Source organism: Python bivittatus, unplaced genomic scaffold (assembly GCF_059951505.1).
Source record: "Python bivittatus isolate LINGU-HERP-01145 unplaced genomic scaffold, Pbiv_v1 ctg000330_np1212, whole genome shotgun sequence".
Classification (NCBI taxonomy): Eukaryota; Metazoa; Chordata; class Lepidosauria; order Squamata; family Pythonidae; genus Python; species Python bivittatus.
The window spans coordinates 32442808-32458185 of record NW_028277058.1 but is presented as its reverse complement, the minus strand read 5'-3'; the positions used below and the strand labels follow the sequence as shown (position 1 = coordinate 32458185).

The window sequence follows — 15378 nt, the reverse complement described above, 5'->3', positions numbered from 1 at the left end:
TGCAGTTTCATTTTCTTGCAAACAGCTATCCTTAAGATTTGTGAATGTGACTGTGGAGGTTCAAATGTTCTCCAATGTTTTGTTCTGTGCTTTTGATTCATTTCTTTTGAGTCTTTGCTTGAGAACCATCCTTTTTATCTGTGTAATGCCAGAGAGCATGTAACACAAAATATTAAGTATGTAACACTAATTAACACGCGGGTGAGAACACATTAGATGCTGAACGCTGTACCAGAGTCTGTACCACAGACTGCTGACTGTGCTGCTGCCTTAATTTTACTGCACATCCTGCAGCAGTGACTCTTTGTGAAACAGGAAAAAACAGTAGAGAAGCAAAAAACAGTTGGAGATCAGCTTACTTTAGGTACACTGGAAGAAATATTGAATTGCAATTTAGAAAATAATTCCATCAGAGTCTCTTTGGATAGGTGTTCACGATAACCACACAATGCCAATCTTGTACAATAGAGATCAGCCAGTAGCAAGGCAGATGGTTCTGAAGGAAATGACCTAGGGAAAAAGAAAACAGTAATCAGGATATATTTTAAAAATATGAGCAAACACATGATTTATGTTTTAACCCAACCCTAGGGTTTCTGTCCCCTTCATGGATCACTGCCTTGTCGTGGCGAAGGGGCTTGCGTAACTCAGTGAAGCCATGAGCTATACCGTGCAGGGCCACCCAAGACGGACAGGTCATGACAGAGAGTTCTGACAAAATGTGGTCCACTGGAGAAGGAAATGGCAACCCACTCCAGTATCCTTGCCAAGAAAACCCCATGGACAATGTTAAAAGGCTAAAAGATATGACACCGGAAGATGAGCCCCTCAGGTCGGAAGGTGTCCAATATGCTACTGGGGAAGAGCGGAGGGCATTTCCAAGTAGCTCCAGAAAGAGTGAAGCGGCTGGGCCAAAGCCGAAAGGACGTTCAGCTGTGGATGTATCTGGAAGCGAAAAGAAGGTCCGATGCTGTAAAGAACAATATTGTATAGGTACCTGGAATGTAAGATCTATGAACCAAGGCAAGCTGGATGTGGTCAAACATGAGATGACAAGATTGAACATCGACATCTTGGGAATCAGCGAACTGAAATGGACGGGAATGGGTGAATTTAATTCGGGTGACCATTATATCTACTACTGTGGGCAAGAAACCCTTAGAAGAAATGGAGTTGCACTCATAGTGAATAAGAGAGTGGGAAAGGCAGTAATGGGGTACAACCTCAAAAACGACAGAATGATCTCAGTGCGTATCCAAGGCAAACCATTCAATATCACAGTCATCCAAGTCTATGCCCCAACCACTGATGCTGAAGAAGCTGAAGTTGACCGCTTCTATGAAGACCTACAACACCTTCTAGAACTAGCACCAAAAAGATGTCCTTTTCATCATAGGGGATTGGAATGCTAAAGTAGGAAGTCAAGGAGTAATCGGAATAACAGGCAAATTTGGCCTTGGAGTACAAAATGAAGCAGGGCAAAGGCTAATAGAGTTCTGTCAAGAGAACAAGCTAGTCATAGCAAACACTCTTTTCCAACAACACAAGAGACGACTCTACACATGGACATCACCAGATGGTCAATACCAAAACCAGATTGATTATATACTTTGCAGCCAAAGATGGAGAAGCTCTATACAGACAGCAAAAACAAGACCAGGAGCTGACTGTGGCTCAGATCATGAGCTTCTTACTGCAAAATTTAGGCTTAAATTGAAGAATGTAGGGAAAACCACTAGACCACTCAGGTATGACTTAGATCATATTCCTTGTGAGTACACAGTGAAGGTGATGAATAGATTTAGAGGATTAGATTTGGTAGACAGAGTGCCTGAAGAACTATGGACGGAGGTCCGTAACATTGTACAGGAGGCAGCAACTAAAACCATCCCAAAGAAAAAGAAATGCAAGAAAGCAAAATGGCTGTCTGATGAGGCTTTACAAATAGCTGTGGAAAGAAGGAATGCGAAAAGCAAGGGTGAAAGGGAAAGATATAAGCAGCTGAATGCAGATTTCCAGAGAATAGCCAGGAGAGATAAGAAGGCCTTCTTAAATGAACAATGCAAAGAAATTGAGGAAAACAATAGAATGGGGAAGACTAGAGATCTCTTCAAGAAAATTGGAGATATGAAAGGAACGTTTAGTGCAAAGATGGGCATGATAAAGGACAAAAAGGCAGGGACCTAACAGAAGCAGAAGAGATTAAGAAGAGGTGGCAAGAATACACAGAAGAACTATACAAGAAAGATCTTAATGTCCCTGATGTCCACGCTGGTGTGATCACTGACCTTGAGCCAGACATCCTAGAGAGTGAAGTCAAGTGGGCCTTAGGAAGCATTGCTAACAACAAAGCTAGTGGAGATGACAGGATTCCAGCTGAGTTATTTAAAATACTAAAAGATGATGGTGTTAAAGTGCTGCACTCAATATGCCAGCAAGTTTGGAAAACGCAACAGTGGCCACGGGATTGGAAAAGGTCAGTTTACGTTCCAATTCCAAAGAAGGGCAACGCCAAAGAATGCTCAAACTATCGCACAATTGCACTCATTTCACATGCTAGCAAGGTTATGCTCAAAATCCTACAAGCTAGGCTTCAGCAATATATGAACCGAGAACTACCGGATGTACAAGCTGGGTTTCGAAGAGGCAGAGGAACTAGAGATCAAATCGCCAACATTCGCTGGATCATGGAGAAAGCACGAGAGTTCCAGAAAAATATCTACTTCTGCTTCATTGACTATGCAAAAGCCTTTGATTGTGTGGATCACAACAAACTGTGGCAAATTCTTAAAGAGATGAGAATACCAGACCACCTTACCTGTCTCCTGAGAAATCTGTATGCGGGCCAAGAAGCAACAGTTAGAACCGGTCACGGAACAACTGATTGGTTCAAAATAGGGAAAGGTGTACGACAAGGCTGTATACTGTCACCCTGCTTATTTAACCTATATGCAGAGTACATCATGAGAAATGCCAGGCTGGAAGAATCACAAGCCGGAATTAAGATTGCAGGGAGAATCATCAACAACCTCAGATATGCGGACGATACCACCCTAATGGCAGAAAGTGAAGAAGAACTAAAGAGCCTCTTGATGAGGGTGAAAGAGGAGAGTGCAAAAGCTGGCTTGAAACTCAACATTAAAAAAACTAAGATCATGGCATCTGGACCCATCAATTCCTGGCAAATAGAAGGGGTAGAAATGGAAGCAGTAACAGACTTCATTTATTTGGGCTCCAAGATCACCGCAGACGGAGACTGCAGCCATGAAATTAAAAGACGCTTGCTCCTTGGGAGGAAAGCTATGGCAAGCCTAGATAGCATATTAAAAAGCAGAGACGTCACCTTGCCGACAATGATCCGCATAGTCAAAGCTATGGTTTTTCCAGTAGTAATGTATGGCTGTGAGAGCTGGACCATAAAAAAGGCCGAGCGCCGAAGAATTGATGCCTTTGAACTGTGGTGCTGGAGAAGACTCTTAAGAGTTCCCTGGACTGCTCGGAGGTCAAACCAGTCAATCTTAAAGGAAATCAACCCTGATTGCTCATTGGAAGGATCGATAATGAAGCTCAAGCTCAGATATTTTGGCCACCTAATGCGAAGAGAGATCTCTTTGGAGAAGACCCTGATGCTGGGAAAGATTGAAGGCAAAAGGAGAAGAGGACAGCAGAGGATGAGATGGTTAGATAGCATCACTGAAGCAATGAGCATGAAACTGAGCAAACTCAGGGAGGCAGTGAAGGACAGGAAGGCCTGGCGCAATATGGTTCATGGGGTCACGAAGAGTCGGACACGACTTAACGACTAAACAACAACAACAAGGGTTTCTGTAAAAATAATCTTACATTCTAAGTGATATGGTATAGAAAAAAGGACTGGGGATGGGGAAGAAGAAGGAAAACAAGTATACATAAAATACTCAGGTACATGGATATTAACTGGCCAGTTTGAATGGAAGGGACTGAACAAGATGTCCAGTTGACTCTAACATCCTCTAAGCATAGAGTCTTGTTCTTCTTCAAGGAGCAGTTGAGTATGATAGCCTCCAAGAGGACACAGAAGAAGTTCAATCCTACTGGTAGTAGTAAGCAAAGACAGTAGTTTTTTGCTGTCTGCTTTCAAATATTCAAGATTTTACCCTGCATTATTTAATCTTAATCCTTACAATACCCCTATGCTGTATAGCTATCTTGTGTTTTCATCCTTTGTATTGCACATTTAGAGGGTGACACCAAAAGATGCTTGCTTAAATGCCATCTAGTGAGTTTATGCCAAGATAAAATTGCACTTTATTATTTGCATCTTAATCTCTACATCAGTGTTTCTCAGCATGGCTGGCTGGGGAATTCTGGGAGGAAGTCCACAAGTCTTAAAGTTGCTAAGGCTGAGAAATACTGTTCTACATGCTTTATTACACTGGTTCTCAGGTTACCAATAACATGTAGAGGGTTCTCTACGTGTTATTAACAGATTAATTGTTTTATCTGTTTCTAATGATGCTGTGCACCTCAGTGATAGGCAAGATTGCCATGACAAATCAAACCTAAGCACAACTGATGACACAATTAAAGTAAAGCTCATGTATTTTTAGACTCAGGGATCTGCCTCAGCCAAGCCACAGGACCAGTTAAGTTACAAGATTCAAGATAATCCTCCTGAATTGTGCTTCGTGACAGTCTTACATAAAGTATCAAGCCTATGGGAATTGAACCCTTCAAATACAGAGATGCAATTTTGTATTTTTCCTAGAAGCACTTCCCACAACTGTACAGGTAGTCCTCAAGTTACATCCATTTGTTCAGCGACCATTCAAAGTTATGATGGTGCTGAATGAAGGGACTTACAACCAGTCCTCAAAGTTCCAGCCATTGCACGTGAACAAAATTCGGGCGCCTGGCATCCAGCTCACTCTTACAACCAATTGTAGCATCCTACCGTCACATGATCACTATTTGCGACATTCCCTGCCAATTTCCCACAAGTTAACTCAATGGGGAAGCCAGCAGGGAAGATTGCATGTCACTCTGGTAAGTCGCTCCCACTTTTTCTCCCAGCTGCAGCACTCTCCCGTCCATGCCAGCCCTTCTAGGCCCTCCCCTGGCCTCCTGCAACTTGTGCACGGCTTGCACAGGCCCTCCCAGGCTTTCCCCTGGCTTCCCGTGACTCACATGTGGCCTGCACCAGCCCTTCCAGGGCCTTCCATGTACTCCCCCCACATGTCACCCTCATGCTCCTTACCTGGGACTCTTGCCTCTTTCTGCTTAATGACCCACATGTCTTGGGGTTACGACAGCAACTAGGACTACCCAAGATTGCCATCACTAGGTGATGTGGTCATGTGATGTCACGCTTTACAACCATATCACAGTAGCAATCCCAGTTCCAATTGCCGTCAAAACTCGAGGACTACCTGCAATTACTAATCAATATATATATTCCTTCTCCCAGAAAACTTCTAGGCCTATATTTTGGTAACATTATAGCAAAAAGTAGGCTAACTACAGCTAGGGTTGCTATTCCATAGGGAAATATTTTCCTAGTATACATACATCAATAAAGTCTTTATGCGTTCCACTGGTAACGTATCTAGAATTTCCAAGGATTCCACTAAACTAAGAAGTGTACTCACAGCTTGACAAGCCACAAACAAGTTTCCTGGGAAAATGAAAAATAAATTGTATCTTAATCTATATGCCCATTTCGAAAACAGTTTAAAAATTATAAAAATAAAATACAGTATCACTTTAGTTTCTTACAAAACACATATACCAGCTGTAAAATATGTACATTTTTGTTATATAAAGTTATGGAGAAGATGGACAAATATGAAAAAATATTCACTCAATTTCATATGGTAAAATAAATGCACAGTCTTCTAACATATTGCTTAGATATGATTACCAAAGATCTGGGCAAGCCACTGTTGGTTTGGATCATAGAAGCTGAAGCCCCACTAGATTAGGAAAGATTTCTTTATACAGTCTTTGGCTTAAAAATGCCCAGTTTAAGGATGACCCATAGTTAAAAACAGAGCCTACTGTAGCAAAATTCGAGTTAAATACACAATGGTTTGAGTTAATTACACAATACTATTTATACAGTATTATACAATAATTTATTTATCATATTTATATAGCCACCCATCTCACACAAAGTGACTCATACAAAGTGACTTTGTATGTAATACTGTTCCAGCTTACATACACATGCAACTTAAGGACAGACCTTGGGAATGGAACTTGTTCTTGAACTAGGGAATACCTGTATTTGAATGTATGTCATGCATACTTCTGCACATCAGTGATGTAGATTATCTTTCTATTGTGGGTCTTCAACAAACATTTTAATACAATAAGACCTAGACAACTTTAGTGCAATCCATATCAGGAAAAGTTTAGGGTATCCCACAACAGAAAGAAGTAGCTGTAAAAACAAAGCTTCTCCTACATAATCTTGCCTCTGAACTGTTATTTATGATGTACAACACAAGAGATATATCACAATTTTGAAACTCCCTTCTCCAGAGATCTACTGAAACTTTGACAGGCTTTCAAGATTCCATTGTTATACCCTGCAACAATGACGTAGCATTCCTGGAGTATTTGCAGTGTCCATTTCCTGACCTAGCCTATCTCAAAGGGCTGACACTGAGGAACTTGGCTTACTGTTATTGCCTTACACATCTTTAATTTTCTCCCAGAAGGCTACCTAATAATGAGCTATCACTGTTGCAATTTTATTATTTTTAATAATCTTATGGTATATACACATTATAATTCAACTCATTAATATTGTAATAAAATATAAATTTAATAAATAAATAAATATTCAACTTTTAAACTAAATTAATGTGGATATTTATATTTTTAAGTGTTTTTGAGGTTTTATTTTAATTGTGAGCTGCCCGGAGTCACCCTCTGGGGGAGATGGGTGGCATATAAATTTAATAAATAAATAAATTTAATAAATAAACACAAATAAATAAAAGCAAACCAAAAGCATAAAAACAGATTAGGCCAAACAAACAAGTAAAATATTTTAAAACAGAATTGCCAAACTTTGGCAAGAGGCACATTTGGAATTTTGAGAGCATTTTATGAATACTTCACAAAATGACTGTCATGATGGGTAAGGTTGATCACAAATTACCCATCTACTACAAGGCAAATAAATCTCTGGGCTGCAGGCCCCAAATATTTTTCTAAGAATGCCTCTGGGGTTTATGCAGGGCCAAGATGCATAGTTGGAAATGCAGGCTATACTTGAGGCTGGTGATTATGCTTGAGCAATCTGGCTATATATTCATTTTTTAAATTAAAAAAATTGAAAAATTAAATTCAATAAGGCAGAGAATTTGATGGTGCCAAGAAATATATTGGCAACCATACTGTTACCTCCAGGGATCACACTGGGAACTCAAAGTTTTGAAAAATCTGGTCAAATAAGGGAGTGTCAATCCAACACCACTGAAAATTAGTCGGGTTTCAATAAAGTAGGGAGAAAAAGAGCCAGGGAAGATCATCGCTGTGGTACCCATCAGCTCCCAGCACTATGATCCTTACTTTTATTGACCCTTACAAAGAAAGAACAGGTTAATCTAAAGAGCTAACCTTTGCAGAACTGTCCTTTGTCAAGAGCAGCCAAGAGACTCTCAGAGAAACTTGCAATTGCTGGTGTAATTTTTTCTTTCACAAGTGGTCTGTCAAACATGTAAATGCAAACATAGTTTATAATTTTACTGAAGACTAAGGGTTAGTCTCTGAGCTTCACCTTTGAACTATGACCTCATTTTACCCTCCAATATACTCAAGGGCATGAAAAAAGAAACAGAAGTAGTGAATACTGAGTGAGAAGAGAGATAATTTGTAATTTGCCTTGGGCAATTTGGCCTTAGAGTTATATTAACACTATGTTTAGCTGTACATTCATGCATAAGAAAATCTGAGTAGTGAATTGAGGGTCACATTCTCAGATGTATTTGGTTCTCTTTACATGCAACACCCAAATTAAGATATTTCGCATGGAAAATTAATGGGTCTTTGGAAACAAATTATTTGAAACAAGAAAGAAATCCAAGTCCTTAATTTCTGTTAACATTGTTTGCTACTTTGTTAATGCAACAAGTGTTAGCATGATCACAGACAGCTTCTGAGTAACACTAGAGGCCACAAGGGAAGAGTAATAAAATCAAGAAATGTGCCCAGGTATCGTTGGCAATACTGCAGATGATCTTGAGTTGCAACTGTTGGATTTCTGTTCCTCTATTTAGCCAGGAAAGTATTTTGGGTTATTTTACTATTTCTAACTTCCTAGTTCTCATTGATGTCGTTCTAGAAAGCAGAAGGATCTCTGAAGTCTACAGGTCAATTACACTACATGGACTCTACTGTGTGGGAAGAAGTAAAAAATATGCCAAGGTGGTTGATAATTGCCTTATATGTGGAAGTACTACAAGGGCTGCCCAGGGTTGTGAAAGATCAGCTGTGTTTCTGCTTCTGGGTAATCTGATGCAAGACAGAATATGATCTAGCACAGTCTTCTGTTCTTTTTCTTCCATCTTCTTATTTCTCAAATATCTTCTACTCAGTCTAAAATAAAATTGAATGGATACTGTAACAGCTACATAAAATTGCTTGTACTGTACCTGTCTCCTGTCATTTCAAAGTGTCAGATTTTAGAGATTATGCTTTCCACTATAATTCACAACATGTGCACTACCCCCTGCCCAACAAACATCTCTCCAATGTACTTTTGTTTTGCTAACACAAATTTTGAAAACAGATTAGGTTATTACCCTTTTGTAACTTTTAATTCTTGTTATTTTTCTTTATTGTAAACAATTGGATCTGGTTCATGCATCCCTGTTTTTTACTTAGTGTGATATACAAACTCAAATGAGCAGAGCCAATATGCTTATTAAGTATGAACAGACTCTCTGCTCTGGGTTTCAACAGGAAGATAATTTGCATAGTTCTCCTTTCATTATAGAGTTGAATCAGACACACTATACAGTATTTTCCCTGTTACTAAAGCTGATAAAATTATTGTGAAATATATAGTTTCTTGGGATGATGGATCTTATACAGCCAATTAGAATTCTCTTAATCATCTGCTGGTGGCTGAACTTGCACTGATTCTTAAAGGCAGGTATCTGAACTACAAACTACCAATGCAACTATTTAGGAGAAATATCCTAAATGAATTAATTACTCATACAGGTAGTCCTTGTTTAGCAACTGCCTCATTAAGCAATCATTTGCAGTTATCTCAGTGATGAAAAAGTAACTTTATGACCAATCCTTGCATTTATGACCTTTGCAGGTCTCGAAAGCAAAAGAAAGGTGAAGTAAGATTATAAGCCTGGTCGGTGTTTCACTTAGCCACCGCTTCACTTAACAACCAATCCCAACTGTTGCCAGTCCCAGCTGTGCTTGCTAAACAAGGATTACTTTTACATTTAAAATATGAAATTGTGAAACTGATCCAACACTAAAGATTAATGTATCAACATAATCAGTAGTGTTTAAATACTTAAATGGCCAGATTAGCCCTTTACCACTGGCATAGCACAGCCCTGGCAACAGATATCTTCCACTTCAAATTGGGTTAACAGAAATGAATGAATCCAGTTTTAGTACTGATAGAACTGTAGCAAGATTATGATTCAGTTTATGTCCTTCCCGTTAATTGGCACCCTGTTCTAATGTAGTAACTGCGAAATGACTAAACCAAAATGGGAATTAAAGAGTCTTTATTGGGTCTTAAAATGGATCATTACCTACACTACCTAAGCTTGCTTAACAAGTTCTGAGGAAACCCACATCACTTGTGTGCTTCCAGATATGGTTAAGACATACATACCCTTTAGCTGATTCTGTAAAAACAAGGGGATACTTCTCAAATGCCATTGATCCAATAGAGGGAGGTTCTGCTTTCTTTAGGATGAGTCCAGAGAGAACTGCTAAGGCCTCTTCTTGGATCACAGCATCATCTCCATAGATACAGTACTCAATGTACTCAAGGAGGCTGGGAAGAAATTGCTAAAAAGAAAAGAACAATACAGTACAAGACTTTTCAAGCTAGGACAAAGGCACACCAGAATCAGGAAGCCAGTTTTCCCCATAAACACAGATCTTAGTCTTATTTAATTCTAGAGGCTTATAAAAAGAGTATGCCATAATCCTCTAAACCAGGACCAGCCATTTTTTTCATCTGGGGCTCCCACTGTTTATGGGAATCCCCATGTGTGTGCCATTATAATCTCCATGAATCCTCAGGGATGGATTTGAGGAGATGTACAGAAAATAGGCATGTTATATCTTCCAAAGGCTTCACACATCTTTTTTCACCACTTCAGCTGTCAAAGAGAGAGAAAAGGGGGGGGGAAAATCACACAGCCCCAAATCGCCATTTTGCTGCTGTTTTGCTGTTTCCTGGGAGTGGCAAAAACGTACCTGGAAGGCTACAGATTGGCCACAGGTTGCCCACCATGCCTCAACAGGTGAAGGATTCAATAAGTGGGCATCTAATGTGTGCTTTCTTCCCCCTATTCTAGCATTTATTTATTTATTTACATTAAAATTTTATACTGACCAACTCCCAGCCACCCTAAGCAGGCAGCTACATTGCTCATCTTCTTCAGTGAAATCTTTAGGGGTCCTAAAAGCAAACTACAGGGAAATGGCAGCATTTAGGCAACCCTCTCTAAATGCTAAGTAGGGTCAGGCCTGGTTAGTATTTGGATGAAAGGCCAATAGGAACAGAATAGGGGCAACTGAAAAAAAAAAAATTCCCAGAAAGCAGTGGTGGTAACCACTTCCCTACTGCTGCCAAGAAACATGTCTGTGAAGTCTCCAAGAATCAAGCTTGACTCAAGGGAAACTACTCATTTAAAAGCAGCCTATACATTTTAATATAAAAACAAAATTAAATTATTTGCCCTCTAAGAGATACATTTAGAACTTCTCTTTAACTTTCGAACATTCTTAATATACAGTGGTACCTCGGATTACGAACGCCTCTGTTAACGAACTTTTCGGGTTACGACCAGCTCCGGCCGCAAAAATTTACCTCGGTTTGCGAACTCTGCCTTGGGTTACGAACCGGATCCGCGGCCATTTTCCCTCCCGTGACACGGTCCGCGGCCATTTTTCCGCCTGACACGTGGTCCGCGGCCATTTTCTGCCCCTGACACGTGGTCTGCGGCCATTTTTCCGCCCCTGACACGTGGTCCGCGGCCATTTTTCCACCCCTGACACATGGTCCGCGGGAGGGGGACTCTCTCTCCAAGCAATAGCCGCCTCCCTGTCCTGTTACAATGTAACAGTAATTACATTGAACCTTATGGTGAAATTTCCTTCGGGATGCGACCAATTCGGGGTGCGACCAGAGTCACAGAACGAATTAAGTTCGTAAACCGAGGTTCCGCTGTAAATGCAAATCTCCATAGGTTCCCTATTTCATACTCCTCCTCCAACTCTCCCCTTTCATAACACCTCTTCTACTGCTGTTCCCATATTGTATTGTCTCTGTGATAAATGTTCATCTGAACTTTTCTACCCAATGAAACGATGTCCTCTCCTCAAAAGCAACAGAAGCAAGGCTTAAGCTGTAGACCTGAGAAAACCTACTAAACTTCCTAAGATTTAGAGGGTGCTTATTATTCATGCTACTGAATGTTAAAAAATACTGTTCACTCTAACAGCAGCTAAGACTATGTAAGCTGGCCGTGGGAATTCTGCAATTCATCTCCCATTAACCTATATGCTCCACATGCTATCTTGGTAAGCACCTCAGCCCTATCTGCACTGTGAGATAACAGTGGATGTTTTATGAAATAGTCCAGGGATTACTGCGATAATGACGTGGCATAGGCACTGAAGTCCTCTTATTACTCTCTTCCGTGAGTGTTTACATTCACTGCATAGAACAAAACATGCTATAGTTAAGTTCATGCAATATCTCCAAATGAGATTTTCAGGAATCTAGCGACTATCAATTTGGGAGTTATGCACTATGCAGGTTTCATGCCCAGGATATTCTTCTGAGATTTCAGATCTGGCACAAATGAATTTGCCTTGTTCTTTTGTTTTTATTATTAACTGAAACACAAAGGCTAGAATAACTGTAAGGCAATCTTAGATCAAATCAATACAACCCTAGGCACTGTATCCTCTTAGCCAATGGCAGTTGGATTTTGCAAACTGTAAACCCTAGAGGCATTTCTTGAACTTCTTTCCACATAACTCCCACATTGCTTATAACATGGGTGGACAACCTGTGACTGAATTACAACTTTCTGCATTTCTCACCATTGACCGTGTTGGAGATGACTGCTTGGAACTGAAACTCATCAACGTATATAGGGCCACAGATTGCTTCCCCATAGATGAAAAGTTGTAGAAAAGTTTGCCTACCTTTTCAAACTGTTTCATTAGAAACATAGCTTTAGAAAAATCTAAAACAGAACACCATTCAAATCCACCTCTGAAGACCTATTAAAAAGAAAAACAAAGAGCTGATCCACATTCAATATGATTTTTTCAGAGGACTCTGAAAAACTGCACAATTTCATTGTTTACCCAAAGATAATCAAGTAAACAAAAGTTAACATTGATTCATCTTGTGGCATCTTTCCAGTATTAACTGTGTTCATACACACAAGCATCATCACAGATCATGCAAAGAATGAAAGTATATTAACTAGAAATGGCTGAAACAAATCTTACATCTCAACATGCAAAAAATATGCTCTATCATCAGCTCTTACCCTCCCTTTACATATATGTGCACTGCTGATTGAGAAGCCCATCTTAAGAGAGAAAGCTAAAACGTTTAGCTGAGTAAATTTAAAACATTTACAAATTTAAAATTTAAATTAAAAAAATTAAAAATTAAATTAAAAAAGTAAAAAGTAAAAACATTTAGTTAGAGGAATAATTCTCCTAAGCCATGAAACACAGATTTAATATTTGGCCATACCCTTGTTTGTCTTAAGACAAAACACTTCCTATTGTTATATCAAACTTGATTATTTCATCTACCCCAATATTTTTTCCACTGCACTGACTGAGGACAGATTAGACCTGTCATTTATGCCTATCTACTTACATATGCTATAAGAAATATGGAGGTCCATTCCTTCTTCCAGAAAAATACAAAGCAAACATTACAAAGGTCATATGTTAATTAGGTGTTTTACCAAAGTGTTTGAAATTTTCATCATAATCTAACTTAGTGTCATATTACCTTTTCAACAGTTTCTTTCACCAAAGAATCAGGCAATAAGACATTCTCATCAAGAAGCAAAATAGAAATAACTTTAAGCAGGGTATCACAACAAGGCACTGTGAGATCAGATGTATCTATTATTTTTGTTAATGTCTGGAATAGAAGAATGAAGAATGATTTTCAAAATTCTAAGAAATTCAGGCAAAACGAAATATACAAAAATATGCTTCAATTCAATATTGTTGCTTCCCTCATTATTTCATATATACAGAAGTACACAGAAAGAATGCTGACAATGTGAAAACATAAAAAAAAAATATTCTGTATAACAAAAGGTGTCTATAAAACATCTTTCCTCAGAAAGTTTTTGGCAGGTGGGCTGAAAATGGAAGTTTAAAAAGTTTCAAGTTAAAAAAAGACAATTCAGTTGCAGACAGGATAATCCAGCAAGATTTAGAAATACATTATGGGAGTTTGGAATGTTGCCTACATTTCTTACAATTAAATCCTTTGTTCTAATGGCAAATTCATTCCAGTATTATATGAAGAATTTCAGCAGGAAGACTCTGTTTTTGTTTTTTCCCCAAAATGTGGGCCTTTTAAAATTTCTTTCTGAAGCCATGAAGTCTAAAACATTTTTGTTTTAGACTTCATGGGCTGTAAAAGAGATGGGATGGGGGGAGAATTGTACTTTCATACTTGCAAGATTGGTGTCAGCCTTACTAGGTAGACCAAACAGGAAACAAGACCAGATAAGCTAATTCTACTTTATTGTAAAGCTACATTAACAGAATTTTGCAAGTCTGAAAGTACGATTCTCCTGCCATCTCCTTTACAACCCAACTAGGGAGGATCCCTTCTGAGCCCATTATCCAGCTGCGGGCTATGCTGCCTCTTATCTGACTGTTCCCTTGGCAGCATCTCTTGGCCTAATCTCCCACGGTTTTTCCCATATACCATTACATTTGTTTACCTGAAAACGTTGATTCATCTGACACTGTATTCTGTGTTCTACCACACTGTGAGCTATGCCTATCTCTCAGCCTTTCTAATGCCATGTTCCTCTCAACTGTTTCTTCCTTCTGGCACAATGTTGCCAATGTGGCACAACAGTATAACAAGGGAGTCAGTGTGATGATAACAAAAGGGAATCTATCTAGGACTGCAGAGTCTTTTCCAGATTGTATAAGATGGTTAATAAACTTTATTCTTCAGCATAATGTCTCATATCATTAGATATATTGTTTTGACACAATCTATAAAACAGTTAAATCATGTTGCATCCCTGGCTTCCCAAACCTGGTGCCAGTCAAATGTATTTGGACTACAACAACTAGAATTCCCAGGATTGCCATTTCGGCTTCTCCAGCGGGCATCAAATTGAGGAAGGCTTCTGATCTTTCCTCCTATCTGACTCACATGACCTGCCCCAATAAAAACAAGTTTGACCCACCTTACAAACTTCTTCAGATTGTGAAATTTTTGAGCCACGTGCATACTCTGCTATAGTCAAGTACACCTGCAATAATCTTTCCATTTGTTCAGAAGCTTCACAACAGTTGTCCTTGGTTATCTTTTCTTGCAACTGAAACACTGATTCCTGATTTTTTTTGACAAGAATGTATTCAAAGTTCAGATTAATTAAAAACAAGACAGAAGATTCATTAAGGTCAAAGAGGTTCAGTGTTTGTAACTTTATGTTTTGGTTTTCTTCCTTATTCAGAGACTATAGCAGTGAGAAGCCTCTGGCTTCCACACAGACATATGATACCATTAAAAAACCAGTCTCTGTGAGTACAGCAATTTTGTTTGCCTGTAGGGTTCTTCCATATGATCCCAAAGCTGAACTATTAGGATTTCAACTCATGGATAAGCCATCATGTGTGCCACTCTACCCAAAAAGGTTAATTGCACTGTATTTATGGAGACCAGCTCTTCACAGATGTCAACAGAGCAACATTATAGATGGGACGGGCTCTTCCCTGCTACTCCTACAGCACTGCTTTAGAACACCTGAATGAGGCTGATGTGAAAGCAATCTTGGACAAAAAATGATTTACACACAACTTTTAGATGTGTCTGTAAACAGTATATACCAACATAGTTGTTTGTGATTACATCTGCTGTATTTTTTCATCAGTTATGAAGAA

At 39.2% G+C, this 15378-nt stretch overlaps 1 protein-coding gene across 1 annotated transcript in view; it reads right to left on the bottom strand.

Moving 5' to 3' along the window:
* Positions 1 to 15378, bottom strand: part of UTP20 (UTP20 small subunit processome component) — a 79941-nt gene that overhangs the window by 52961 nt on the left and 11602 nt on the right. The window contains exons 9-16 of the mRNA XM_088141923.1: positions 14682 to 14828; positions 13247 to 13381; positions 12415 to 12492; positions 9860 to 10038; positions 8431 to 8586; positions 7609 to 7697; positions 5548 to 5653; positions 360 to 510 (exon numbers count right to left, since the gene is read on the bottom strand). Of these exons, the coding sequence (XP_087998049.1) occupies positions 360 to 510; positions 5548 to 5653; positions 7609 to 7697; positions 8431 to 8586; positions 9860 to 10038; positions 12415 to 12492; positions 13247 to 13381; positions 14682 to 14828 (1041 nt within the window). The remainder of the gene's footprint in view (positions 1 to 359; positions 511 to 5547; positions 5654 to 7608; positions 7698 to 8430; positions 8587 to 9859; positions 10039 to 12414; positions 12493 to 13246; positions 13382 to 14681; positions 14829 to 15378) is intronic.